Source organism: Nelusetta ayraudi, unplaced genomic scaffold (genome assembly GCF_046127955.1).
Source record: "Nelusetta ayraudi isolate G7.1 ecotype Tasmania unplaced genomic scaffold, CSIRO-AGI_Nayr_v1 ptg000026l, whole genome shotgun sequence".
Taxonomy (NCBI): Eukaryota; Metazoa; Chordata; class Actinopteri; order Tetraodontiformes; family Monacanthidae; genus Nelusetta; species Nelusetta ayraudi.
Genome location: NW_027466076.1, coordinates 551,509 through 577,500, shown reverse-complemented (window position 1 = coordinate 577,500; position 25,992 = coordinate 551,509). Strand labels below are relative to the sequence as shown.

The window sequence follows — 25,992 nt, the reverse complement described above, 5'->3', positions numbered from 1 at the left end:
GGGGAGAGGCGGGGGGGCACGCAGCTGTCAATACACACGCGATCTGCCCAGTTTGACCTGCTGCAGGTCCATCAGTGCCCAAGGAGACGCGGACGACTGCCTCTCACCCAGGTCGAAGTCGTACATGCAGTAGGTCATGAGGATGTCGTGCAGCAGCACCAGACCCGGGTTGTCCATGCCTTCATAGAACCGGTTCGTCCTGTCCGTTCGGTTCACGTCTTTCTCTGCAGAGTGAAACCACAGGGGCAGAAGGTGAAGAAAAGACCACCTGCTGCCGTGGGCCGAGCAGACCGGAGAGACAGCTGCTGTGACCATCTCACCGATCAGACTCCGGTAGTCCCTCAGTCTGGAGTTTCTCCTCTCCTGCTCCTCGCTGACCGACTTCCACTGCAGCTTCATCCTGAAGTATTCGTCGCTGCAGGAGACGCAGAGGAGCGCCGTCACGCCAAACAAAGCACACGCGGCGGTGTGTGTGTGTGGGTGTGTGGGTGTGTGTGTGTGTGTGTGTGTGTGTGTGTGTGTGTGTGTCGTACGTTTTGGCGCGGTGCAGGACCTTCCTCCCCTCCAACGTGCTGTCCCAGGGGAAGTAACCCAGCAGGAACTTCCAGGCTTCCTTCCTCACAGCATGGCTGAGTCCCTGCAGGGTCATGTGATACACGATTACACACACGCGCCACCTTCTCATGGAATCACAGGAATGCCAAAATCAAAAATAAATTAATAAATGAATATAAAGGTATACTTTGTCATTGACTTTTCCCTTTTATCATTGCAAAACACAAAATGAAAGAAACAATGACAAAAGCTTTGCCTTTGCCTTTTGCCTTTACTTTTACCGAATGAACTGGGCTGTCAATCAAATGGCGTTGGGCGGGGCTTTCCAACCAGGAATAGTAGTCGACACCTGATTGCTCCTAGCTTGGCTGAGGGAAAGTCACGTCAACTAAGCGACACAAGACAGTTCACTACCACATGCATTTGACCAAATTTTGACAGAAGAACATGTAACGACTACTATTCCTGGTCGGGAAGCCCCGCCCAACGCCATTTGATTGACGGCCCAGTTCATTCAGTAAAAGCAAAGGCAAAAGGCAAAGGCAAAGCTTTTGTCATTGTTTTTTCCATTTGTGTTTTACAATGATAAAAGGGAAAAGTCATTGACAAAATGTACCTTTATATTTCTATTTATTTATTTATTTATTTATTTTTAATTTTGGCACTCCTGTGATTCCATACCTGCTGGACACGGTGCAGGTGACCTGTCTCAACTTTCCATATGGTGACGCTTGATTTTAATTACTGCAACTATGTTTTTCCTGCAAGTCTATTTATTTATAGAAATGTAACTGCCTGGCAGCCTGGTTTGTTCCCCCCCTTGTCCCCCCGTCTATTCTTCTGTTCTCTTTCATGTTAGACTGTTAACCTGCTATGGCATGATTTGCACAGTCTTGTAAAGGTTGGTAGAGTGAACGTGCCCCTTTGAAGATGGCTTGCTTGAGTCGCGGGACGTCCGTCATCCTGCCCTCTGGGTCCAGGTGTTTGCTCCAGTCGTCGGCTGACACCGGCGAGCTCCTCGCCACCTGGGGCCTCGTGCCAAGGTCGATCTGACGCGGCACAACCGCAGCGGCACAAGTTTGAGTTACTCGACTGAAGCTTGGAAGCGTCGCTCAAGCTGAACGTAACGTCGTCGCCGCCTCTCACCCTGGTGATGACCTCGAAGCCGGGCTCCTCCTGCTGGTTGATGTCCAGCACTGGGATGACTTCGCCCAGCAGGTCGGCCACCTCCTCCGGGGGGCGCTGGTGCTGCTCCTCGGTCCCCCGGAAAGCGTCGTAGATGTAGTTGGTGACTTTGGAGAAGCCGCCCAGCGTGGTGACGTACGGGTCCTTTTTGAACTTCTGCGGGGGACGAAAAAGGTTGGGATTGATTCTACGTGATTCCCGGAGGCGGCTGAGGAGTCGCGACTGTGACTCGAATGAACCGGGTGACTCTTACATGAACGAGGCCGAAGCTGTTGTCGTCCAGGAGGTTCTCGAAGGACTGGGACAGAGCTTTGTTGGGACTGCTGACCAACAGGCAGCTTTCGTCGTCGGCAGATCTGACGGCGGCGGCAACAACAACACAAAACGTTTCACTCCACCAACATCTGAGCTCTTCCTTCAGACACTAATGTGGACTAATAAAACACGAGGCTCGAGAGATGTGGCCGATCTGTGGCGGAGGCGCCCAATTAGAGCGGCCGACTCCGAAAACATCCGGACCTCGACCGACACAATTTAATGATAAGTGGCTCAGATAAGAACTTTAATAACCGTCTATCTGTGAAGCGATCGTGGAAGGCACGCACGCACGCTGGTCGTCATGGTGACAACCATTTAAGAAATAAATTTCAAAAAATCTGAAAAAGTCAGAGAGGAGCGGCTGCAGCAGCTCGTTGCCTAAAGGGAACCACACAACATTGTGTACTGCGCGCGTAGGAAGACGAGGACGACAACGCGCGCCACTCACTCGCAGAGCAGGGCGAATCTCCTGAGGCAGTCCAGGAACTCCTGGCTGCCGCCCTGGTGGAAGTGCAGAGCGGGCAGGGAGGCGGACGACTCCTTCAGCCTGAAGACGATGAAGGTCCAGCCTTCCTCCTTCACCGTGACGGACCGGAGCTCGCTGACGGCGAAGGTCAGCGTCGACCTGCTCCTCTCGTGGCTGTGGTTGACAGAGACTGCGGCAGCGAGGACAGAGGGATGAGGAAGAGGAGGCAGTTTCACGCGGCAGGAACTCTTTTTTCTTTTCCTCTTAGTTTTTGTTAACAGTTTTTTGCCAAATAAAAGTGATACTTCAAAAATTCCCACAAAGTACGATTGCGATTGGCAGGTGGAATCCATGGAATGGTGTGAAGCACGTAAGCTGTAATTCTCGTAAAATCTCATTCCGCAAGATTTTACGAGAATTACGTTTGCTTTTCTTTGTTTGTTTTTTCTGTCAAGAATGGTCGTAATATTTTTCTCTTTGATAACTTGTAAAAAACATTCCGTCTCCTCCTCCGTCCAAACACAACGCACCATTTTCACTTTAAGTGAACTGGTCACGTGACCCCCGTACGTCATATCCGGCGACGCATTAAAGCGAATAAAGTGTTTCCATGACACTTTTGCAATATACCTCTGTATTGATTTGTCTGAAAAACCACCTCGTGGGAGCGTCAAAACCTTTTAGCCATATTTGAGAGGTTTTTCAAAGTTTCAGCGTCTCCATTACCAGTTTTTTTTTGCGATATTTAGGTTTTGCGCAATTCTCGGTATGATGGAAACGCAGCGACTGTCACCTGGAAGAAAAGGTGGTGTGTGAGGTGGCAGGGGCTTAAAACTCACCTTCTGTGTTGCTGCAGGGTCTCTTCTTGAAGGACACGGTGTTGACCATGTCCCACTCTGTCTCGTAGCTCTGCTGGGCTTCTAGCAGCTGCTGGGACCTCGCACCCGAGCACTGGTTCCACTCCATGACCGAACTGGAGTCCTGATCAAACATCAAACACAAAGGGCCATTGCTGCTGGAGGAATCGGCCGGCGCACCGTCGACTGCGAGCGGCATTCGATCGCCGCTGCAGTCGCTGTGCCACGTTCCGACAGAGACACACAAGATGGCTTTTCGTTGCTAAAACCAACCTTTCCAGCACACAGCATGTTTGAAGGGTCGACCGCGTCCTCCAAGGGTCTGTACTCCACGGTAATTTCACCATCCTGCCGACAGTGAGTCAACATATTACTGTGTGCCCAGGGTAAAGCAAAGAACCAGCGCTAACTCGGTCACTAAGGACAAACAGTATAGTTTTCTTAGTGCAAAAATAGGTTAGTTGCATCAATCAAGTGAAAGAGGGGTGATTACTCGTGACTATGCTGGTGTGTAAGCAGTGTGATTATTTGGAGATTGTGTCTTCTTTGGAAGAGAGTTGAATCATTTCAGGGTCTTAGACTGTAAAATCTAGCAGCAAACTTTACAGATCTGACAGTCTGAGGGTTTATGATACAAACAGTGGACAAAATGACCCAACACTGTTACCTTGTCGACAATTCTGAGGGTCCCTGAAACGAGCAAATCCGGCTCAAGGCCGTCTTCTTCGCTGCTGGGATGTATGAAGACTCCTTCATGTTCAAATATCACCTGTGACAGAGACATGGTAATGGCACAGTGTTGCATTGTTGCTGGTGTTGTTAACGAGACAGCTTGACGTCTGCCAGCATGCATTTTCGTGAGGCGTAGTTATATTATATATTATATTAACATGACAGCGGTGGTAACGTTTTGCCTGGCATCTGACTTGCTATATATACATGGGGGAGGAGGGAACCAAACGGGAAGCTCTCGAGCAGGAACAGAAACTGACGACAGGTGACTTTACGGCACAGCATAGTAGTTGTGCGCCACAAGCTCGCGTTAGCCAACTGTTGGGACCGACGATGTAAAGCGTAGAGCAGCTGCTTCCATCTGATAGTGACTGGGTGCGTGTGGCGAAAACAAGGACCCCCTATCTGTCAAATAAGTCAACAGACTTCGTCACAAACACGCTGACGCTTAAAGACGTCGCAAAATTACGAGCCCCTGGATCTGTGTCGCTGATGAAACGCCACTGGGCAGCTATGAACGCCGGCTAGCCAGCAAACTGTGATGCTTTCGTGGCATCACGCTCCCCACGTCCAGCAACTGAGGGCCGAAAATACAACACAGCCACCTCATGTAGCATAAGGCTAGCTAACCTCGGCTAGCCCATCAACCCATAAGCTAGTCAACAGCGGAGTCGGAAGGGAGGGGAGGAAACGCAGAGCTGGTTCCGGTATGGTTCTCCGGTCCGGATGAAACGGTCAAAGAGTTGGATCTCACTCAGTACGAGACGTCCCCGGCGTTAACACGTCTTTACCTTGACAAGACCATCCGCCGCCATGTCGCCTGCGCTCGCTGCTGATGACGACAGCAGCTCACGTGCCCGTCAACTACCAAAACAAAACTGACAAGTCAGCTTCCGGCCAAAGGGAGGTGGTTGGTACGCGACACTCCGACTCATTACCGCCAACGGCGGGCGCGGAGGAATCAGGAAGTGCACACCCACCACCTCTTCTTAGTTTTTTTTATAGGTTCCCTTTTTTTGCTGCCGCCTTCATAGGCTGCTAAAACCGTTATAAAGCAGGAACTACCGAGTTGTGCTACGCGAACGGTTCGGGTATTTTGCTTCGTGGAAACGTTCTGGCCAAGAATTAAATTTGGAGCTGATTTGTGAAGTTGACACTCTGCTCACGCATTGTAGCGTACATGCGAAAGTTTATGACGAAAATAAAAGGGCTTCAAAGATTTCTTGAAACGGTGGAACCTTGAACAAAGGCCCCTGCTAAGAATAAAGCGAAGGCCGTTGACTGAAGAAGAAAACACACTCATCAGTCCATGTCCTTGTCCACTGAGATCATTGGCTCCACTGAGCAAATGCATATTTTTCAGTGTGCATTCATTTATAGTTATTTCAATAGTAGATAACAACAAATCCTCCATGTATTCACCTGTAAATGTTTTTTTTTTTTTTTTGGAGAACTGTATTCAAAAGATTCTTCAATATTAATACCGTGCACAGGTCTGGGTGATAATTTTATGTTAAGCTCATTGATTGTGGAATGGTAGATGCTAAATATGAAATTTCCATTAAATAAAATCAAATGTGTCTGATTTCTTTTTTTAGTTTTGTAATCATATATACAATATATTTACAAACACAAGATTTACATGTATATATATATATATATATATATATATATATATATATATATATATATATATATATATATATGCATATGTATATGTATATATGTATAAACCTTCTTCCACGTCTTACTTTAATGTGGATGCTTTCTAATTTGATTCCTTTAAAAAAACATATTTATTCCTATATGTTTATTTATTTATTTTTTAAATAACATTTTTGACATTTTGGCGCTCTGTTAATATTGTAAAGTATTGATGGGAAAATCTTTGGCGCTGTTAAGTGAGACAAACCCATTCAGAGGTACAGTGCCGCCTCCTACTGGACAACATATGCATCAGCATCTGCCTCGACAGCTCCAAACTTGCTTGTATCGCGAGAGGTGGCTCCGTGTGATGGCAGCAGCCAGTCAGGGACAGGAAGCCATACAGGAAATCCTTTAGGCAGCAGTAGAAGCAGCAGTACTTGGAGCTAGCAGATCAAAGCTGAGCGCTGACTTTGGATTAAAGGTCCGCGGTGGACAAACATGGCTCCGCCGACGACCCACTCTAGCTAACGAGACACCAGCGCGGACAACTTTGCCCCACCAGACAGCCATGGATTCGAACACGCAGGGGCGCAGTCGCTCTCCGCGGGAGGAGGGCGAGCTAGAGGACGGGGAGATCTGCGACGACGAGACCGAGGAGAGTGCGCCGATCCAGCGGCTGGGGGATGGGAACAGGCCCGGCCGCGGCGCTCCGCCACGGCCGCAAAAGTCCCACCGACATCCGCACAGCCTGCCGCCGCCACCGCCACCACACATGGGCCACCAGCCGGCCGACTTCCGCCTCATCATGCCGTACAACCGCCCGCACGGCCACGGGCCTTTCCCGCCGAGCCACCGGCAGCAGTGCGGCCCCAGCGGGCCCGACCGGCCTCCCGGGGCCGCTCCTCCCCCACTCCTGCCGCTTCCTCTGCCGCCGCCGCCGCCCGGAATGCCGGGACTGCCTGGGCTTCCGCCTCACGGCGAGCCCGCACCGCGGACCAGCGGCTTCTGGGAGCGGAGTCACGGCGCCCTGGGCCGTTTCAGGCACCGGGCCGGGCCCAATGGCAGAGGGGGGAACTGGAATCGTGGGAACCGCGGCGGTGGCAACAACAGAGGCCGCTACGGAGCCGCGGAGGGCCACGCCAACAACAAGGGCTCCCCCCTGAGGAAACGTATCTTTTTTCCCATCCCTCTCTGATTTAATTACTGTCCACCGTGGGGATTTCCCGATTGATTTATTTACTGCTGTACTGGTGCTGTGACACGGGGTGTCAGATCACTGGTCCGGTGGTTATCAGCACCATGGGCCCCACCAGTGTGGTCAGCATGTGACCATTTTTAGCTCCCACCAGTCAAATCCAGCCTGTGTATTTTTTGATAAATCTTATTAAATTGATTTATTAGTATATGTTATACTGATATATAGTTTAATCCATCCATCCGTTTTCAATACCCGCTTCTTCCTGTATTCATGGTCACGGGCGTCTGCTGGAGCTTCTACTAGCTGTCATAGGGCAAAGGCAGGGCGACACCCTGGACAAGTCCCAGGGTCACATGGAGATAAACAACCATTTGCACTCACATACACACCTATGGACAATTTAGATTGTCCAATTCACCTCACATGCATGTTTTTGGTCTGTGGGAGGAAGCCGAGAGACCCCAGGCAGACACAGGGAGAAAGGCCGCAGGCCAGGATTGATAAGTGTAGTGTAAGTATACTATAGATGGTGTATATAGTATACTTATCAATGGCCACTGTGCTGATAATAGTCTGAAACAGCGGTCCCCAACCAAGGCCCGGTTTAATGTGGGACAATATTTTCACAGAGCAGCATGAAAACTGAGGTATTTTCTAAATATAATAATAATAATAATAATAATAATAATAATAATAATGATAATAAACGTGAATACATTATGTACACGTTTGGAACTTTATTAGCAGCGTCCTCTTAACATGGCAACAGCAACATAACATGAGTAACATTCACTTTTTCTTTCTCAATACTCCAAAGGCTGCTGGTCTTTTAATGCAGGGTGAGTGGCGAAGCAGTTTGGAAGTTTTGAAGGCTTCATTGCCTCATTAGGGTGCTGGTCGCCTCATGTTAAGCAGAGTGGGCTTGTTGCGTAGGAATCTTCTGTCGAGATAAAGTTAGTTAGTGGTGGGACTCCTGGGATTGTCTGTTAAACATTACTTTCGTTTTCTTGTCTGTTAAACATTACTTTCGTTTTCTTGGAAGTCTCCTCACTGGGCCTCCTCCTCTTTTCAAAGATGTTTGTTTTGACTCATGTCGCTCGCTAGCTTGCTGGCTCCTGGGTTTAATCTAGCGATAACGTATCACGTGACCAAGACAAGCACCTTGGCATGCGTCAAGAGTTGAGCCATAGAATGGATGTAACGGAGAGAATCTGGTAATTTTTCAAAATAAAATTGTTCAGACTCAGATAATAAATAAAACTGAATTTATTTAACAGAAGTTAATTATTTTTTCTGTGCGGCCCGGTACCAAATGACCCGCGGGCCGGGGGTTGGGGACCACTGGTCTAAAAGATATGCCAGTAATTGTCCAGTTAGTAAGTCGTGCAGGGTTCGTTCGCTTCGACCTCTTGCTTTCCTGAATGCGCTGCTCAGAGAAGATCCAGGCGAGAAACCAGGCTTCGAGGAAAGCCATGCACAGTGTTCCCAAAGCCGACAGCAATGTTGACGAGTCCTTCGAGGACCTCCTGTCCAAGTACAAGCAGATCCAGCTGGAGCTGGAGTGCATCCGCAAGGAGGAGACCAAGGCCCTGGAGCCCCAGGCGACTCTGGACAGGGTCCAGCCTCTGGCTGACGGTGCCGCCGCTGGCGTTCGGGAGAGCCGACTGGCCGAGGAGACGGCGCCGGCCCCTGAGGAGCAGACCCAGCTGGAGCCCGCCGCCGAAACCAAAGGCTTCCAGGCGTTCAACATCAAACCTCTGCGGCAGAAGCTTCCCACCGGCGTCAACCTGGACGAGCTGAGGAGGATGTCGGCCGACCAGGAGAACGGAGGGGAGGCGCAAGGTGAGCACAACCTTTGACCCCGCGGGTTTATCGTAGTCCAAAAGTTCAGGATTAAACAAAGCACACCAGTAAGACAAAAAAGCCAAAGAGCAACATGAAGAAATGCTCGTTGGAAATGTTTTCTCACGGCCTTGACTGCCTGTTTGTCCTCCTAGTAGAAGAGGTTGAAATGAAAACAGAAGCGGCGCAGCAAACGGAAGCAAGAACGGCCGACGATTTGGAGGACGAAGAGAGGAAGCCGTGTGTGTGCTGCAGCAAGGAAACCGACGCAAACGATGGAACGACAGACGCAGCAGCAGCAGCAGCAGCAGCAGCAGCAGAACCAGCAGCAGCAGCAGCAACAGCAGCACCAGCAGCAGCCAAGTGTTCATGCCGGAGGGAGTCTTCTGCGTCCAGCGAGGACTCGGTTCTCTCCAACAAGGTTGGTGGCGCGGACGTCCTACCGCAGTACCCCACCCACCCACCCCGATCCTGTCGGCGGACGCGTCTGACGCCCGCTTTCCTGTTTGTTCTGACACAGGAGCAGCCGGAGGTGAAGGTGGACGAGGAGGAGCTGTCGGAGCTGCAGCTGCGGCTCCTCGCCCTGCAGTCGGCCAGCAAGAAGTGGCAGCAGAAGGAGCAGCAGGTGCTGAGGCGGAGCAAGGACCGCATCACCAAGCCGGCGCCGGAGAAAACTGCCGGCTCCGGAGCTGCAGCAGCCGCCGCTGCCGAGGGTCAGAGGCAGAGGGTCACCACCAGGTCCGCCTCCAAGGCGGCAGCGACGGCCGCTTCCTCAGACAGGAGCCGAACCAGGTCCAAGACGGGGGAGAGGGAGCGGGACAGAACCAAGACCCCAGTCAGGCCCGCAGACAGGGAGAGAGCCAAACCTGCAGCCAGAGGTCCGGCAGACAGAGGGAGGACTCCGGGGAAGGCCAGTGTGGCCAAGAAGACGTCCAGTCCAGGTGAGAGAGGAGACAGCCCGCCCGCCGCGCCGCGCCCCTCCCCCGCCCGCCGCGCCGCTCTCTTTGACGTGACGGTTCTTCTCTTGCGGTTTTGCCACCCGGTCAGGCTCGGTAGCCAAGCAGGCGGCCAGGAAGCAGCAGCTGAGGACGTGGAAGCAGCAGCAGCAGCGGGAGCAGGAGGAGAAGCGGCGGCAGGAGGAGGAGGAGCGACGCAAGCGGGAGGAGGAGATCCGCCGCATCCGAGACCTGTCCAACCAGGACGAGCAGTACAACCGCTTCATGAAGCTGGTGGGCGGCAAGGCCCGGCCGCGCGGCAAGGTGAGGAGGGCGGGGCTCCGAGAGGGGAGGCTCTGTGGTTGTAGTCAGCACCCGTTCATTTCTGTAGAGCTAGCGAGCTAGTTAGCGAGCTAGCACGTACGCCGAAAAAGTCCTCCGTTATGAATTGGCTTGTGGCTAAAACATCCTGTGATGTTTTCTACTTATCCCATGATATTTTTTTTTTCTCCTATGAGATGGGTCACCAAAAACACTCCATACATCTGCTGCTGCTCCGGCCCCTCGGTCACATTTTAGAACCCATTGTGGCCCCCACCAGTCAAAACGTTTGCCCACCCCTGACTCACATTATACATTAGGAAGCATCAGCCAATCAGAACAAGCCAAAAAATAGTTTCTTTCTGGCCTTTATGGAAAACAAAATACAAAGATTAAAAGTTAAATGGAAAGGTTTATTCTGAACTGTCTTTCAGGTCAAAGGTCGTCCTGTCAGGCCCTTTTACAAGTCTTAATTTTTTGTTTGTATTGCGTTTGGGGGGTGCTCTTCGTGCTGCTTGGGATTTTTGGCTGCAGTACCTCAAGTGGCCACCGGGGCAAAGAAAAATCGCCTTCCAGTTCTTACAACACTTCCACGCTTGTAGTCCACAGACCGGGAGCACAGGAAGTCGGCCGGCAAGCAGCTGCTGGACGCCTCGGGGAACCTCTACCAGTACGACAACTACGACGAGGTCGCCATGGAGACGGACAGCGAGGAGGCGGGCTCCCCAGGTGGCGCTCTTTTTCTGTTCCCTTCTTCCTCCTCTGAGGTCACATGGCCGCATGGACATCGTCCTCACCTCTTCCTGTCTCTTGTCTGTCCTCCAGTGGCGTCCCCGACGCACGCTGGACTTCCTGTCGACGACGCCCGATGCCTTCCTCACCTGTCCCACCTCGGAGTGGTGCGTCCGCCCCCAACATACACACACACACACACTAAGCCCCTTCCCTATCTCCTTCTCTACCCTCTCCTCTCATCCAAGAAGCCGATTGTTGCTTCTTCCCCCCCTCGTTCCCCTCCTCCCATTCAGGAGGCAGAATGTTCCTCCTCCACCTCCTCCTCCCCCTATTCCTATCCAGGAGTCAGAATGTTGCTCCTCCTCCTCCTCGGCCTCCCCTTCCTCTTCCTCCTCCTCCCATCCAGGAATCAGAATGTTTCTCCTCCTCGTCACCCACCCACCTCCTCCTTTCCCTCCTTCGCCTCCTCCCTACCAGGAGGCAGAATGTTGCTCCTCCTCCTCGGCCTACTCTTCATTTTCCTCCTCATCCTTCCAATTTCCGCCTCCTTGCTCCTCCTCCTCCTCTCCACCAGGAATCAGAATGTTTCTCCTCCTCATCACCCTCCCCACCTCCTCCTCATCCTCCCATCTCATCGCCCCGTCTCTCTCCGTCCGCCAGGACTTCCAGCCGATCTTCCCTGCGGCGCTGTCCGCCGCCCCTCCCCCGCCCCCGCCTCCCCCGTCGGACGAGCTGCTTGCCCCTCCGCCCAAGCCCCCCTTCGCGGACGAGGAGGAAGAGGAGGAGATGCTGCTGCGTGAGACCTGCCTGATGTCCATGGCCAACAAGAGGGTGGTGCCCAACGAGGTCGGTCCGCCGATCCGTCGGCCCCAGCGGAGGTCACGTGACGTGATGCCGGCTGACACTTCCTCTGTGTGTGTGTGTGTGTAGGAGAGGAGCCACAGCGCTCCCGCCTCCCCCGGCTCTCAGCCCCCTGTGGGCGTCGCCCTCCAGCCGCCCGCCAGAGGGAACCTCAGTACCGTCAGCCTCAACACGGTGGCTCAGGCCAGGAGCAGCAAGTTCGCCACCAGAGGGCACCACCGAGTACCGCTGGTGGTGAGAGAACACACACAAACACACACACACACACACACACACACACACACACACACACACCGATGCAATTGTTAAGGTTGCCGATGATACTGTGACGATGTTAAACCTCTGTTGCATTTTACACTTTATACTTACTGTTACATTTTATTCCAGACACAGGTGTTCCATAGAGCAACACAAAACACACACTGCCAGTGTAGGTACAAAGGCTACAAAATCTGTCCGGGAGTCATAACAGATCTCGACGACGTCACATACAGCAACTCTGTTAGGACAAACTACATCACTGTCGAACGATAGATAGATAGATATAATAATATTATATCTATCTACTACATCTGCTACATAATACTACATTGCGGTAAAACAGAGAAATCTGTCTGTTTGACCGCCATGTAGTTTATCCTAACCCCAGACGGATCTCGTAGCCGGACAGATTTTGTACCGACACCGGACATGTAGACGCACCAACCACCAACCCCCTGCCGTGCCGCCACAAGGGGGCAGTAATACACAGAGCGCTTTACGTCCTTACGCTGCGAAAGCCAATCCAGACGAAGTTGGGACAGGCTGAGTCGGGCTGCTAGCTGACCACCGCCGACCGGTTCGCCCTGTTTTTTTCTCCAGCTGCCCAAACACAAGACGGTGGTGGTGTCGCTCGTGGAGTCGGACGACAGCGACTCGGACGTGGACGCCGGCGACGCGGCGCAGTCGGTGTTCGGAGGCCTGGAGTTCATGATCAAAGAGGCCCGGCGGACGGCCGAGGTAACCGCCGCTCTGAGGGCCGCTGGAGTCCCCGTCGGCGCCGCCCGCCCGCCACTCAGCCGTCTGTCTGTCCGTCTGTCTGTCTGTCTGTTCCAGGCGTCCAAGCCCAAACCTGCCACAGGCTCCGAGAAGGAGAACAACCCCGTCAGAACCCCGGAGGCTCTGCCCGACGCCAAGAAGGCCGAGTACCGGCAGCTCAGGGAGGAGATCGCCAAGTAAGCCGCGCCCCCTCTGGCCCCGCCCCCCTCCCGAAACCCCGGACAACTTTTCTGGCAGAGTTTTCAAGAGGCGCCGTGTGTGTATACGTGTGTGTGTGTGTGTGTGTCACGCAGCAGGGAGAAGCAGAAGATGCTGAAGGACCACAGCCTGAGCGCTGCCTCTCCCACAGCCGCCGCCGCCGCCACCTCTGACCCCTTGCAGGACGCATTCAGGAAACCAGTGTCTGAAGCCGAGCAGAGACTCGGCAAACACAGGTGAGCAAGAAAAGCACAGAGTTCAGAATCCAACACGTCACATGCCTTGAAAAGTACAAAGAACTTTGTCCATTCTGTGTGTGTCTGTGTTTGTGCGTGCAGGGAGCTGCTGCAGAGGGACGAGGCCATCCTGAGGCAGCTCCTCCAGCAGGAGCTGAAGAAGCGCGAGTCCCTCAAGGCGGCCGAGAGCAAAGTGGCCAAGCTGAAGGAGCAGCTGCAGGCGTCGGAGAAGATCGCCGGCGCCAACCGGACGCTGCTGAAGAAGCTGCAGGAGCAGGTGGGCGTCGGCTTCAGCTTCGGCTTCAACCTCCTCGTCCGCTTCAGCTTCCCTGACTCCCTGCTGCCTCCTTCCCCTCCCCCCGCAGGTGCAGCGCGTCGAACACCGGGTGTCCATGAAGAAGACGGTGGCCGCCCGGCTGGTACAGGAGCTGGCCCGGGCCCGGCAGATGGCCGGGCGGGGACCCAAACGGCGGGCCGACGCCAACCACGTGCAGGTGAGCCCAGCGAGCCGGCGTGGCAGGGTCTCATCTCGGACTCTGGGGCATTTTTTTTTTCCCACAATTTTTTTTATTCATTGCTTTTCTTAATGTAATAACGACATTCTAACAGACACAAGCAAACACTTTAAGAAGGAAACACAAGAAAAGGGACTAGACTTGGCGCAGCGCCCCAGTGGTTTATTCTGTCCTGCGCCGCTAAACGCCGGGACCTCCCGTCTCCGTCTCCGTGCAGTAGGGCTGGGCGATATGGAGTAAAGGTTTTATCACGATAATTTCGGGCCTTTATTGCAATAACGATAAACGGTGACGAAAAAAAATATAAAACAACCTACAACTACCTATGCCAGGCCTGGTGTGGCGCCAGAGATGAACTTCTGCTCTGAGTTACTTCAGAACGTTTTAGCAACGAGCTAAACAGCTAAGCGCTATCAGCCTCGCCTTCCGCCACGCCTGTTATTGTGCGACAAGCAGCAAGTGCGTTGCGCAAGTAAATACGTCATCAACACGCCTATTGTTATTACCTCGAGGAAACATTTTTTTTGATGATATATCCCTAACGATAACATGTCGGCCATCCCTACCGCGCAGGTGTCCAAGCTGCAGCGCTTGGACGCGGCGCACCGCGGCTCCGAGCGCCACTTCGCCGAGCTCATCGCCCAGAAGCAGCGCCTGCAGCAGCTGGAGTCGGAGTACGCCCGCAAGATCCAGAAGCTGAAGGAGGCGCAGGCGCTGCGCAACAAGGGCCCCCTGCCGGACCTGCAGGGGGAGCCGGCGGCCCGCGCCTCGCCGCCTCCGGACCCCCAGAACCAGCCGCAGGCGCCGCCGCAGCTGGCGCCGCCGCAACTGGCCCCGCCCCCTCTCCCACCCCCCTCCTCCTCCTCCCCGTCGTCCCCCTCGTCCTCCTTCCCCGTGCCCCAGCCCTCCCTACACGACCTCACCCAGGACAAACTCACCCTGGACAGTGAGGACGTCCCCGAGGCCGACGAGCAGGAGGCAGAACCGGCGCCTCCGCTCGACCCCGCTGCTCCCGCCGCCGCCGTTGGGGCCCGCCGACACTCCTTCCGCCAGTCCAACAGCAACTTCACCAAACCGCACCTGGAGCAGCTGAGCTCCGCCCCGGCCGGTGACTCCGGCGGCTCCTCGGCCAAAGCGGCCAAGGCCTCGGCGGCGCCGGCCTCCTCCAGGTCCTCGACCGAGTCGCTGGCCGGCCTGGACGTCAAGGCTCTGGTGCAGCGGCACCAGCAGCAGGCCCGGCTGGGGGAGCTGTTCCTCAGGGAGCTGCACAAGATGGAACCACCTGTGGACCAGCAGCCGAGCGGCCAGGTGAGAGTGACACCCCACCACCAGCACCACCAGCACCACCAGCACCACCACCCCTGCCTCCCATTGGTCAGACTGTTGAGACTCAGAAAATACCTTGAATATTTTGATTTTGCAGTTATAGACAATTACATTTAAGTGGAATTATTAAAGATTGAATGATGTGATTAAAACAAAATTAGCATATTATGTTTTTGCGTGGAATAATTTTGAGTAACGTCTAGTCGAATTGAAAGATCGTCTTCACACCTGTGATGACCAACGCTTGATTGTGGGTTGGAGCGAAGGCAGTGTGGTTATTTTCAAACAGATTCCAAATGTTCCAGTAGTTTGTTTTTCATTTTGTCATCCGGCGTCTCCGTCACAGCTCGCTGTGCTGCAGCTGCCCTCGGTGGAGGCGGACGCGGCGTCGAGTCAGTCGGCCGCCGCTGAGATGAAGCCGGTTCCCTTCGGGTCGTATCACAGCCCACTGCTGGTCTTCAGGTCGTACAGGTAGGCTGTGTGTGTGTGTGTGTGTGTGTGTGTGTGTGTGTGTGTGTGTGTGTGTGTGTGTGTGTGTGTGTGTGTGTGTGTGTGTGTGTGTGTGTGTGTGTGTGTGTGTGTGTGTGTGTGTGTGTGTGTTGGAGCAGCTGAAGCGCTCATGCTTTGCCTCTTCCCTCTGCCGTGCTCCAGGTTCAGTCCCTACTACAGGACGAAGGAGAAGCTCTCGCTGAGCTCGGTGACCTACAGCAACGCCGTCGAACCTGCCAAATGCTTCTGCCGCTTCGACCTGACGGGGACCTGCAACGACGACGACTGCAGATGGTGAGACGTTGGAACGGTCGCGTCGCTCTGCCTCACTTTTTGTCTTTTATTTAACCTCTTTGCCCTCCCTTCCTCCCTCCTTCCGCGCTGCAGGCAGCACATGAGGAACTGCACGCTGACGGGCAACCAGCTCTTACAGGACATCCTCTCCTACAGCCTCCCTCTGATTGGCTGCCCTGAGGGCGGCGCGACGGACGAGGATGTGGGCGTGGCCACAGGTTGCACCGGGCGTCGCGCACCCATCTGAATGTTCTCCGCGTACGTGGACCGCTGAACGCTCGTCTTTTGTGTCCGCCTGTTGCAGAAAAGTACATGAAGAAGCTGTTTGGCCCCAACAAGGACCGCATGGGGTTGGACCAGAAGGCCGTCCTCCTCGTCAGCATGGTCAACGAGCACAAGCGGCACGGTGAGTGAGCCGAGGAGCCAGTCATCGAAAGCGGTGCCAGCAGGCTGGTGGCCTCCTGACCTTCCGACCTCCGTCCACAGTCCCTCCATTCACCACCTGCAAAGACCCCAGGAGGTGGCGACCCAAACCTTCGGCGCCGAGCAGCTGCAGCCAGGAGGTGGACAACGAGGACGAGGCCGCAGGCGGAGCCACGGCAGCCTGGAGACAAGGTGAGGACACGTCTGGAGAACTTTGGAGGTTCTATCCCTCAGAATAGCCGCAACCGTCAGCCGCTCTGGATGACTGTTCCCTTGCCTGTGTGTGTGTGTCGGTGCAGTTGAGGGCTCCAGAACTGCCGCGTCCGCTCTGGACATCTGCGTCACTTCCGAGGACAAGCGTTATTTCCTCAGCGAGACGGACGACATATCCAACCTGGAGACCAGTGTCCTGGAGAGTCCCCAAGACACCCAGCTGTGGATCAAACTGGCCTTCAGATACCTCAGCCAGAACGAGACGTAAGTGGGCCGGCGAGCGGGCGATCCGAGGTGGGATTGATCTCATCCCCGGGTTCCGACATCACTTATCCCAGGGTTCTGGCCTCTGACCCCCAAGTCCGACTGCGCTGATTCTCTGATCCTGGAGTGGTACCAATCTGATCCCCAGGTCCTCAGCTCTGGTCTCGGTTCTGACTTCTGATTCTGGGTTCAGGCCTCTCTGTTCTCTGGGTCCAACTTCACTGATCTCAAGTCTGATCTCTGATCCCTGGGTTCTGGCCTCTTATCCCCAAGTCCGACTTCTCTGATCCTGGGGTGGGACCAATCTGTACCCCAGGTTCTAACGTCTGAGCCCTGGGTTCCAACCTCTTCTTCCCAGTTTACAACCTTTGATTCCTGGGTTCTGACCTCTTAGATCCCCGGGTTCCGACTTCTCTGATCTGAGCCTGATCTCCTTGATCCCCGGCTGTGCTGCGTGTCCCTGCAGGTCTGCAGCAGAGTGTTTGGAGGCGGCCCTCAACACGCTGTCTCGCGCCCTGGAGACCAACTGCGACGACCCAGAGGTTTGGAGCCACTACCTGTCCCTGTTCTCCAGGCGAGGCAGCAAGGAGGAGGTGCAGGAGATGTGCGAGATGGCCGTGGAGCACGCACCCAACCACCGAGTCTGGTGGAATGTAAGACCACCACAGATCACCCACAGGTCCTCTGCTTGCTGCTGCTGCTGCTCAGTGGTTCTAACCGCAGACGGTTGCTGTCCTTCCTGTGTTTTTTTGCAGTACCTGAACCTGGAGAGCTCGTTCGAGGGGAAGGACTACGTGTGCGACCGTCTCCTGCAGTTCCTGCTGGGCGAAGCCTCGTCGGGCACCTCGGAGAAACTCTCCTTCCAGCTGATGGAGGCTCTGCTCTACCGAGTCCACCTCAACCTGTTCACCGGCAGGATGGAGAGCGCCTTGGCCATCCTACAGGTGAGGGACTCTCTTTCCATCTACTCCGTGACCTTCTGTAAGATCAGACTGTGACATTGTTGTGTGCATGCGTGCAGAATGCCCTGAAATCGGCCAAGGACCGGAGCGTCTCGGAGCACCTGACCGCCGGTGACCGCTCGCTGCTCTGGCTCTCCTACATCCACCTGACTGAGTTCGACCAGCTGCCGGCGGTCCTGTACAACCCGGCCGAGTCCAACCCGTCCAGGCTGGTGAGCCGGGAGTCCTTCCTGCTGCCCTGGAGGAGCCGGCAGGACCTGAGCACGCCGCCCGACATCCTCATCGCCCTCTTCCAAGGTACAAAACAGAGTTTTTCAACCTTTTTTTGAGCCACGGTACATTTTGTTTACATTGAAAAAATTCCCACGACACACCAACAACCAAAAGTATTACGAAGTGAAAATGACACTTTATAGCCAAATTATTAATCTGTTTATACTCACTCGGTGTGAAACCTGGGCCTGTTTAGATGCACATAAAGGTGATACCCTGGAAACTAGACTGGCATTCCTTTTAGAGCACAATCACTCCACAATTGAATGTTATTATTCTTTTAGACTAATTTAGTGAAATTGGCTCTCACGGTGCACTAATGTACCAGCACACTGGTGCAGGGCGCCGCCGCCTGCCGAGCGCTGACCCCAGTTTCTTTATTCCCCCATTGTGACACCCAGACGGAATCCGGCAGTGCAGCGACGAGTCTGCATCAACGCGTGAGAGGACGCTGGCCTGCCTGCCCCTCCACACCAACCTCATCCGGCTCAACAAGCTGCTGGAGAGGTGACACGGCACACCGGGACCGACCCCAACCCCATATTTAGCCCTCTGTTTGCAGCCTCCCTGTTTTGTTGGGCCTCTCATGTGCTTTCAAGGTGGTCTCAGAGGGCGGAGCCTACATCTGACTTGCAGTGGGGGAACCTAGAAAGGCCCCGAAATCACTCTGCCGCCCCCCCATTAAAAAAATAAGAAAAAAAAAAGTTTAACATAATTATAATTTTAAAAATTTAACTTCATAGAATGTGATACATTTTTTTTAAAGTATTTTGTATTATTTTTAGGTTTGAGGAAGCGGCAGCGCTGTGCCACGACCTGCTGGGAGCGTGTCCCGACTCGTGCACGCTGAGAGACGCGCTGGCCGAGCTGCACCTCCAGCAGGGCGACGAGGAGCAGGCGGTCGACCTCTGGCTGCAGGCGCTGGCCGAGTGTCCTAACAATGCCGAGGTCTTCTACCGCTGCTGCAGGTTCCTCATGGCTCGGGTGAGGCTCCATCGCGTGCACACCAAAAACTTGTCTGTTGAGTTACTTCCGTCACACAAAGTGACTTTGTTTTGTTTCTCCTCCAACAGGAGAAGCGAAGTGCTGTCGCTCCTCTGTTCCGAGGCTTCATCCTGAGCTTCTGCGAGGAGCAGCAGAGTGAGAGCCGACCAGTGGACATCCTACGGTGTGTGTGTGTGTGTGTGTGTGTGTGTGTGTGTGTGTGTGTGTGTGTGTGTGTGTAAGTGTGTGTGTAAGTGTGTGTGTAAGTGTGTGTAAGTGTGTGTAAGTGTGTGTGTGTGTGTAAGTGTAAGTGTGTGTGTAAGTGTAAGTGCGTGTAAGGGTGAGTGTGCGTGTAAGGGTGAGTGAGTGAGAGTGTTTCTTTGTGTGAGAGTGAGTGTGAAAGGGTAAGTGAAAATGTTTGTGATGTGGTGTGAGAGTGTGTGTCAAATAGTGAGTGTGTGTGACACTCTAAGCTGCTGCTGCCCTCAGACACCTGCTGGGTTTCCCCACTGAGCAGCTGGTCCGAGTGGCCGTCAGCCAGGACCTCCAGGAGCAGTTGGCCCGCCAGACGCCCTTCCTCCACCTCATCCACTGGTCTGTGTCAGCCCACCCTCGCTCGCCCCCACTCCCTCTCTTTTCTTTTCTCTCTCCCTCCTCCCTCGTTCTTCCCGAGGGGAGACGCTTGGATGCAAAACTTTCTTTTTTTGTTTGTTTTGTTTTTGTTTTTTTTTTCTCTTCCATTTTGCAGCCGCTGGCAGTGGCTGTACGGCTCGCCGGAGGACGCGGCCGAGGCCTTCGAGAGAGCGCTGGGCCTGTCCATGCAGCTGGAGGAGCTGCACCAGCTGTGGATGGAGTGAGTGTTGTTGCTGCCGCGTTAGGAGGAGGAGGAGAGAACTTCACCTCCACCGTGAAAGAAAAGAAAACCATCAAAGCACACGGTGTTGTCGTGATGATCCTGGACTGTGTGTGTGTGTGTGTGTGTGTGTGTGTGTGTGTGTGTGTGTGTGTGTGTGTGTGTGTGTGTGTGTGTGTGTGTGTGTGTGTGTGTGTGTGTGTGTGTGTGTGTGTGTGTGTGTGTGTGTGTGTGTGTGTGTGTGTGTGTCCACCCGCAGCTACCTGCTGTTCAGCTGCAGCCTCCAGGGCCAGTCTGCAGCCTCCAGCCAGTCGCGGCTGGTCTCTGACCTGGTGCTCCGCTGCCTGAGCACCGTCCCCACCCGGCTGGAGCTTCCCTTCAACCCCTCCCAGTTCTGGAGCTGCTACCGCTTCCACAACAAGGCGAGCCTCCTCTCCTCTGCCTCCTCTTCACCCCTCTCCACCTTCCCCTGCCCCCTTTTCCACCTCTTCCTCCTTCTCTCCCTCCTTCTCCTTTTGTCCTCCTCCTCCATCCCTTCCCCAACCCCGACTCTATCTCTGTGTACGCGCGTGCACCGCTCACATGCACACCTGCACGGCTCAGCGGTGGTAACTCCTGCAGCTCCTGCTCCTCTCAGGTGGTGTCTCTGTACCTGAGCTGCCTGCCGTCCTCCCAGCACGAGGTGGTCCTGGAGAGGCTGCGATATGCCATGCCCAACAACACTGAGCTGGGCCTGAGGTACGCGCGCGCGCGCGCGCACACACACACACACACACACACACACACACACACACACACACACACACACACACACACACACACACAGCTGTGGTGCGAGGTGGGGCTGACGCTGCTGAGCGGTGCTTGTCGTCGCTGTGCAGGCTGCTGCACCAGGAGTGGCAGGACGGGAACACGGAGCAGCTCCGCTTCCAGGCGCGCGCGTTGTGCAGCAGCTCCGCTCGCTGCCTGACCTTCTGGAACATGTGAGTGTGTGTACGTGTGTGTGTGTGTGTGTGTGTGTGTATGTTAGACACATGTCTGAAGGCAGTGTTGTTGGGATTACTCCTTAAAAGTAATCCAACTACTGATTACTCCTTTAAAAGTAATCTAATTACTTCTTTAACTACTTTGTTTCAAAAGTAATAAATTACTAATGACTAATTACTTTAGTTAAAAAAAGATAAATCAACAGTTGCTCAGTGCTTTGGAATGAATTTTATTAAAGTGCAAATTTTGCAATTCAAGATATAGCCTCTGTCCTCTTAACCTCCTTTGGTTGTTTTTCTAAATTTCAGTCATTTTTAGCTTGCAAAATATTTTGGAAAAAGTAATGGAATCGTTACGTGATAAAGTAATTTATGATATAATTACCATTTTTGCCACAGTAATCCCATTACATTACTCCACTATCAAAAAAGTAGTTTAGTTACCGCAGTAGATTACTTAGTATTGGATTACGTGGGGGTTGCGGGCGGCGTGCAGGTCTGTGGTGACGGCGTGTCTGTTTCTCGGCAGAGCGATAGCCGTGGCGAGTGAGCTCAAGGAGCGGTCTGAGGTGAGTGAGGGGGTGGGGGGATGAAGGGGGCGGGGTTACATGCGTGATGTCACAGCAGTGGGAAGAAGCCACGTCAAAGCGTTGAAGTGTGTGACTGAATCTGGTTTCTTCCTCTCCAGGCGTGTTTCACCTGGAGTAGATTGATGATGCTCTCAGTAGTTTCTAACTTCATCCTGCACCACTTCCCTCATACTGACTCAGCACTCTGGCGTCTGGTGTGCTTTTATGTCCCCTCCCCCTCCCTCTTCTTCTTCTTCTTCTTCTTTTTCTTTTTTTCTTTATATACAACTTCTGTTTTAGGTGCGACATTTGTATCAGCAGGCCCTCAACAGCCTCCCACTGTGTGCGCCCCTGTGGAAACATGTAATTTGCCTCCCTCACTTGAACACACACACACACACACACACACACATACTCCGCCGTTTATCTCAGGACTGGCTGTGACTGTGTCGACCGGCGATAGCGTAGCGACGTCATGGTTTCCAGTGTGGGTTTGATGCAGACGACACGTGCCGGCGTCCTGATAACGGTTGCAACGCTGGCGGCCTCAAGCCGGCTCCAAGCCTGCAGGTCGCACCTCAACTGTGATCGCCAGTCAAATAGAAAAGCGGTCGGGCCGTTCTTCGGGAGCGCTGGCTCCCCCTGTGGACTCACCGAGTTAGCGTTAGGCTATTAGCGCGACTCACACTACCAGTCAAGAGTTTGGACACACTCTCTAATGCAATGTTTTTTCTTTATCTTTCGTAATTTCCTCATTGTCGATACATACTGAAGACATCGAAAATATGAGCAAGACAAATGTAATTATTCAGCAAAGAAAAACACGCTGAATATCTTTATGCTTTTTATGAAAGGTGGCTATTTTGAAGAATTTAAATATAAAACGTGTTTGAGTTGTTTTACACTTTTATTGTTTCCAACATAACTCCATGTGTGTTTATACGTAGTTTTGATGCCTTCAGTGGGAAATTGCAGTGTCAGTAGTCATTAGAATGAAAGAAGAAGAAATTAAATTCATAGGGTGGGCCCAAACTTCTGACTGGTAGTGTGTGTCAACTTCCTGCAGGCACATCAGGTTAGCGGCAGGCTATTAGCATGACGCATGTCCATTTCCTGCAAATACACCAGTCAACTTCCTGCAGGCACACTGAGTTAGTGTCGAGCTATTAGTGAGACTTGTTTCAACTTCCTGCGGACGCACCAAGTTAGCGGCAAGCTAATAGTGTGACGTATTTCAGCTTCCTGCGGACACCGCAGTTAGCATCAGGCAGCAGAAAAAAATGTTTTCACAAACTGAGCACTCAGAATGTGCTAGGCTAACAGCCAGACACTAGGAGATTAGCACCAGCGTGCCGTTAGCGTCACATGACTTTATTTTTTATCACTCGTCGTCGTTGCGCAGTCAAAGCGGTGACGTGTTCAGGCGCACCATTTGTATCCACACTAATTGACCCGCGACGCTATTTCACATCACACCTGTTCACCTGCTGACCCCCCCCCCCACCACCACCACCTTCCACCCACCCACCCCTTCCCCTTCCCCGCCCCCCCATCCCACCCTACCCCCTCCCCTGCAGCGCCTGTTGTTTGAAGCAGCAGAAGGAGGACAGACGGACAGACTGCCGCGACTGCTGGAAAGGTGTCAGCAGGTGGGCGTGAGTCTCAGTGAGTGATCAGGCAGGAGGACCAATCAGGGGCCACCGACCCAGCTGCAACACAAACTCTAATCAGAAAAAACAAACAAAAAAAACAAAACCTCTCAGCATTAGACGGTTAATTCAGTGAGAGCAGGCCAAAAAAAAAAACAACAACAACAACACAACCAGCCGCAGGCACCTCCACCCGCCCACCCTCTGGACGCCAACAGCGCCCTCTGGTGGCTCTTCTTAAATCTCATCCTGTACGTAAGTATCGAGCTGCTGCTGCTGCTGCTGCTGAGTGACCATGTTCTGTTTCCTCCTCATGTTCTCGTTGTTTTGTCACTTTTTTTATTATTTCAGTTGCATTTTCTCCCCCTCCTCCTCCTGCTTGGTTCCGAGCTCCCCTGCGGGGGGGGGGGGGCACCGTGGTCGGGGTGGACCACCCCGTCACGGCTGCTTAACCTCCCCCTTCCACACTCCCCGACCTACCTCCCCCTCACCTCCCCCCCCCCCCATGTGTCTTTCTAAGGACGTCCTTTCACTGTCTCCCGAGGAAACGCCAGACTTTTATTTTTGTTCCAAAGTGTTGAAACGGGAACTTTTTTTGCGTGTGAAGCGCGGCGCCACCGCCTCAGTATTTTATTGTTTGACCCTCGTCGTTGTTCGTCACGGTGGTGAATGTGCGAGAGAGACACTCTGCCGCAGAGACTGACCAGCGTCCACAGACAGTTTGGACGTCGCCATCATGCAATCTGTCCGTTTTTTTTCTTTCTTTTCTTTTTTTTTTGCTCTTTTTCCTTTTTCTTTTTTTTTTTTTGTCAAAGTTGGTATTATGACAGAGTATTTTCGGACAGGAGACCAGTCCTTCCACTGTTGTTTTCACATGCTGGTTTAAATGTTATTAAATTAATTTCTAATGGTATGAAAAGTGTCTCGGGAGTTTTTATTTTTTCATTGGGTTGAGTTTCAGTGAAGCCAACAAACAACGAACAAACAAAAGAAACAGTTCAACAGGTGATTTTTCTTTGCTACAGTAGCCTCAGTTGTTACTGATTGTCTGTGGGAGAATGAAGAAAACTCAGAGCTTTCAAATAAGGGTTTTGTATTGTATCATCGGTGCTGGAAAATAAAATAATAGAATAATACTTAGTATCGTACTTCAAAATATTATTACCATGTTTAACCGAAGAGTTCAATGCAGAGGCAACAGTTGCTAGAGGTTTAAAGATGAATACAAACTGTGAACTGTAAATGACAAAACCCAAAAAAAAAGATGAATACCACATTACTAAAAAAATATTTTTTGTTGTTTTTAATTATATCTATGGGCAACATTCTTGAAAGATATTTTAAAGAAAGAGATATATTTACAATCAAATAGCAGCAATTAACAATAAATATTGTCGTTTTGTCAGAACGAACAAACATCAGAACATCTGCCATCGATTTCCTGCTGGACTCAAGAAATTTAAAATCCATCCCTGAAAGATGTGAACTTATGAATGAAAGTGCCGAGTTTCACCCTCAGTGCTTCTAGTTACATAATTCAAAAGAATACATTCTTTGTTTTAGAATTTTCAGTCTAATTGTGGGAACTCACACAAGACACACGCACACACACACACACACACACACACACACACCCCTGGTGGATTTTCTCACCAGAAAGCGTTGTCTTCCTTTAGTCACTGACGACACGGTTCCTTTACAGCCAATCCGTGAGAAGAACCTTGAGTGTGACGCTGGGACCCTGACCTTTGACCTTGGCGAGGAGCGATGGATGTGTCTGGGCACCAAGGTGGAGGCAAAACAAGGCGTTGGCACGGCACCTGGTGCATGAAATCCCGAAAAGCTTCCGAAAAGAAGTTTCCCTGCGTCAACATCTGGTTCCAATGTTTAATGTGGACTTTTTAAAAGTCACTTCTTGATTTTTCTCTTTTGTGTGTGTGTGTGTGTGTGTGTGTGTGTGTGTGTCCCTGCTCAGCGCGGTGCTGCTGTGTTTGAGGTGAAGCAGCACGACTTCCTGCTGCGGGTGGAGTTTCCTCCTTGACAACAGAGGTTCAAAAGTGACAACTCTGGACTTGTGTACACACACACACACACACACACCCACACTAACTGGATTGATTGAAATTCATTTTTATTTATTTATTTTTTTTTAATATTCAGACAGACGGTCTAATAAAATCTCCCACACAGTCAAATTGCTGATGTTCAGATCGACAGACTAACTGGTTTTAGATAGACTTTTTTTTTTTTTATTATGCTTCAACCATTAACAGCCAGACCCATTGAACACACAACACTCTTCATCCTCCTCATCCTCAGGCCCTTGTGTCCTCCTGCCGTAGGTGAGGAACATTGTGTTCGGACTCAGCATTGGACAGAAACAGACGCGTGTGTGTGTGTGTGTGTGTGTGTGTGTGTGTGTGTGTGTTGCTGCTGTGTGAGGGCTGCAGGCAGGAAGGGGAGGAACTGCACTGCCCTCCTCTTCCTCTTCATCAGGAGCACAGGATGTCAGAGTCGTGTGTGTGTGTGTGTGTGTGTGTGTGTGTGTGTGTCTACGTGCCTGTCCGACTCAAGCTGATATGTTCCAGGATGAACATATCAGGAGATCTTTGGCTGAATTCCCCCTTAGACTACAATAAATAATAAAATGTCCGTCCAGGTGTGTTTTTTTTTAGAAGAGCGCCCCCTACAGACCATGGTTTAGTCTGCAGCTAAGAAAGATTATTTTAAAGCAACAAAAACAACAACACCACCACCAACAACAACAATTTTTCACTGGCTGAGGAACGGAGAGATGAGGTGATCCAGACAGAAAAGCTGTTCTGTGTTCTAAAGTCTTTCAGTGGTGGAAAACCTTCAAAGTTCTCCAAGAAGTTTTTACAACACAGGCGACACGACTTGTTGTCTGAGCCACTGCTGAACTCATTCTAGTCTCTGCCAGTGTAATAATAATAATAATAATAATGATAATAATAATAATAATGATAATATGAATGAGTTGAAGCCACTGAATGTCTTTGTGTGATTCCAGGGATATTTCAGTTTCACCTGCACATTGTGTGCGTGTG

General features: G+C 52.2%; 2 protein-coding genes across 4 annotated transcripts in view; one reads left to right on the top strand and one right to left on the bottom strand.

Moving 5' to 3' along the window:
• Positions 1-6,143, bottom strand: part of tbc1d15 (TBC1 domain family, member 15) — an 8,920-nt gene extending 2,777 nt beyond the window's left edge. Inside the window, exons 1-11 of one of the 2 annotated variants that reach the window (XM_076028703.1) lie at positions 6,026-6,143; positions 4,049-4,150; positions 3,655-3,729; positions 3,364-3,505; positions 2,507-2,714; positions 1,994-2,096; positions 1,702-1,896; positions 1,476-1,604; positions 534-637; positions 321-415; positions 108-224 (exon numbers count right to left, since the gene is read on the bottom strand). In XM_076028703.1, the coding sequence (XP_075884818.1) occupies positions 108-224; positions 321-415; positions 534-637; positions 1,476-1,604; positions 1,702-1,896; positions 1,994-2,096; positions 2,507-2,714; positions 3,364-3,505; positions 3,655-3,729; positions 4,049-4,150; positions 6,026-6,076 (1,321 nt within the window). In that variant the 5' untranslated portion in view covers positions 6,077-6,143. Of the gene's footprint in view, positions 1-107; positions 225-320; positions 416-533; positions 638-1,475; positions 1,605-1,701; positions 1,897-1,993; positions 2,097-2,506; positions 2,715-3,363; positions 3,506-3,654; positions 3,730-4,048; positions 4,151-4,904; positions 5,061-6,025 lie in introns of those variants that run through there. The other variant, XM_076028700.1, reaches the window with a different exon arrangement.
• zfc3h1 (zinc finger C3H1-type containing) lies at positions 6,115-23,843 on the top strand. Of its 2 annotated transcripts, none has more exons than XM_076028692.1 (35): positions 6,115-6,929; positions 8,393-8,800; positions 8,959-9,221; positions 9,321-9,741; positions 9,848-10,059; positions 10,659-10,785; positions 10,882-10,955; positions 11,452-11,637; positions 11,722-11,886; positions 12,514-12,651; positions 12,748-12,866; positions 12,984-13,124; positions 13,227-13,401; positions 13,490-13,618; positions 14,213-14,947; positions 15,312-15,436; positions 15,617-15,748; positions 15,842-15,966; positions 16,053-16,154; positions 16,235-16,363; positions 16,471-16,648; positions 17,115-17,301; positions 17,404-17,592; positions 17,670-17,907; positions 18,285-18,390; positions 18,669-18,867; positions 18,957-19,051; positions 19,357-19,461; positions 19,616-19,720; positions 19,980-20,142; positions 20,358-20,458; positions 20,602-20,703; positions 21,236-21,275; positions 21,576-21,638; positions 22,853-23,843. In XM_076028692.1, exons 1-35 carry the CDS (start codon positions 6,329-6,331, stop codon positions 22,946-22,948), a joined length of 6,474 nt encoding a protein of 2,157 aa, XP_075884807.1. In that variant the 5' UTR covers positions 6,115-6,328; the 3' UTR covers positions 22,949-23,843. The 2 variants fall into 2 exon arrangements, with proteins under 2 accessions (XP_075884807.1, XP_075884806.1); XM_076028691.1 differs by having other exon boundaries at positions 8,956-9,221.
• The last annotated feature ends 2,149 nt before the right edge of the window (positions 23,844-25,992 follow it).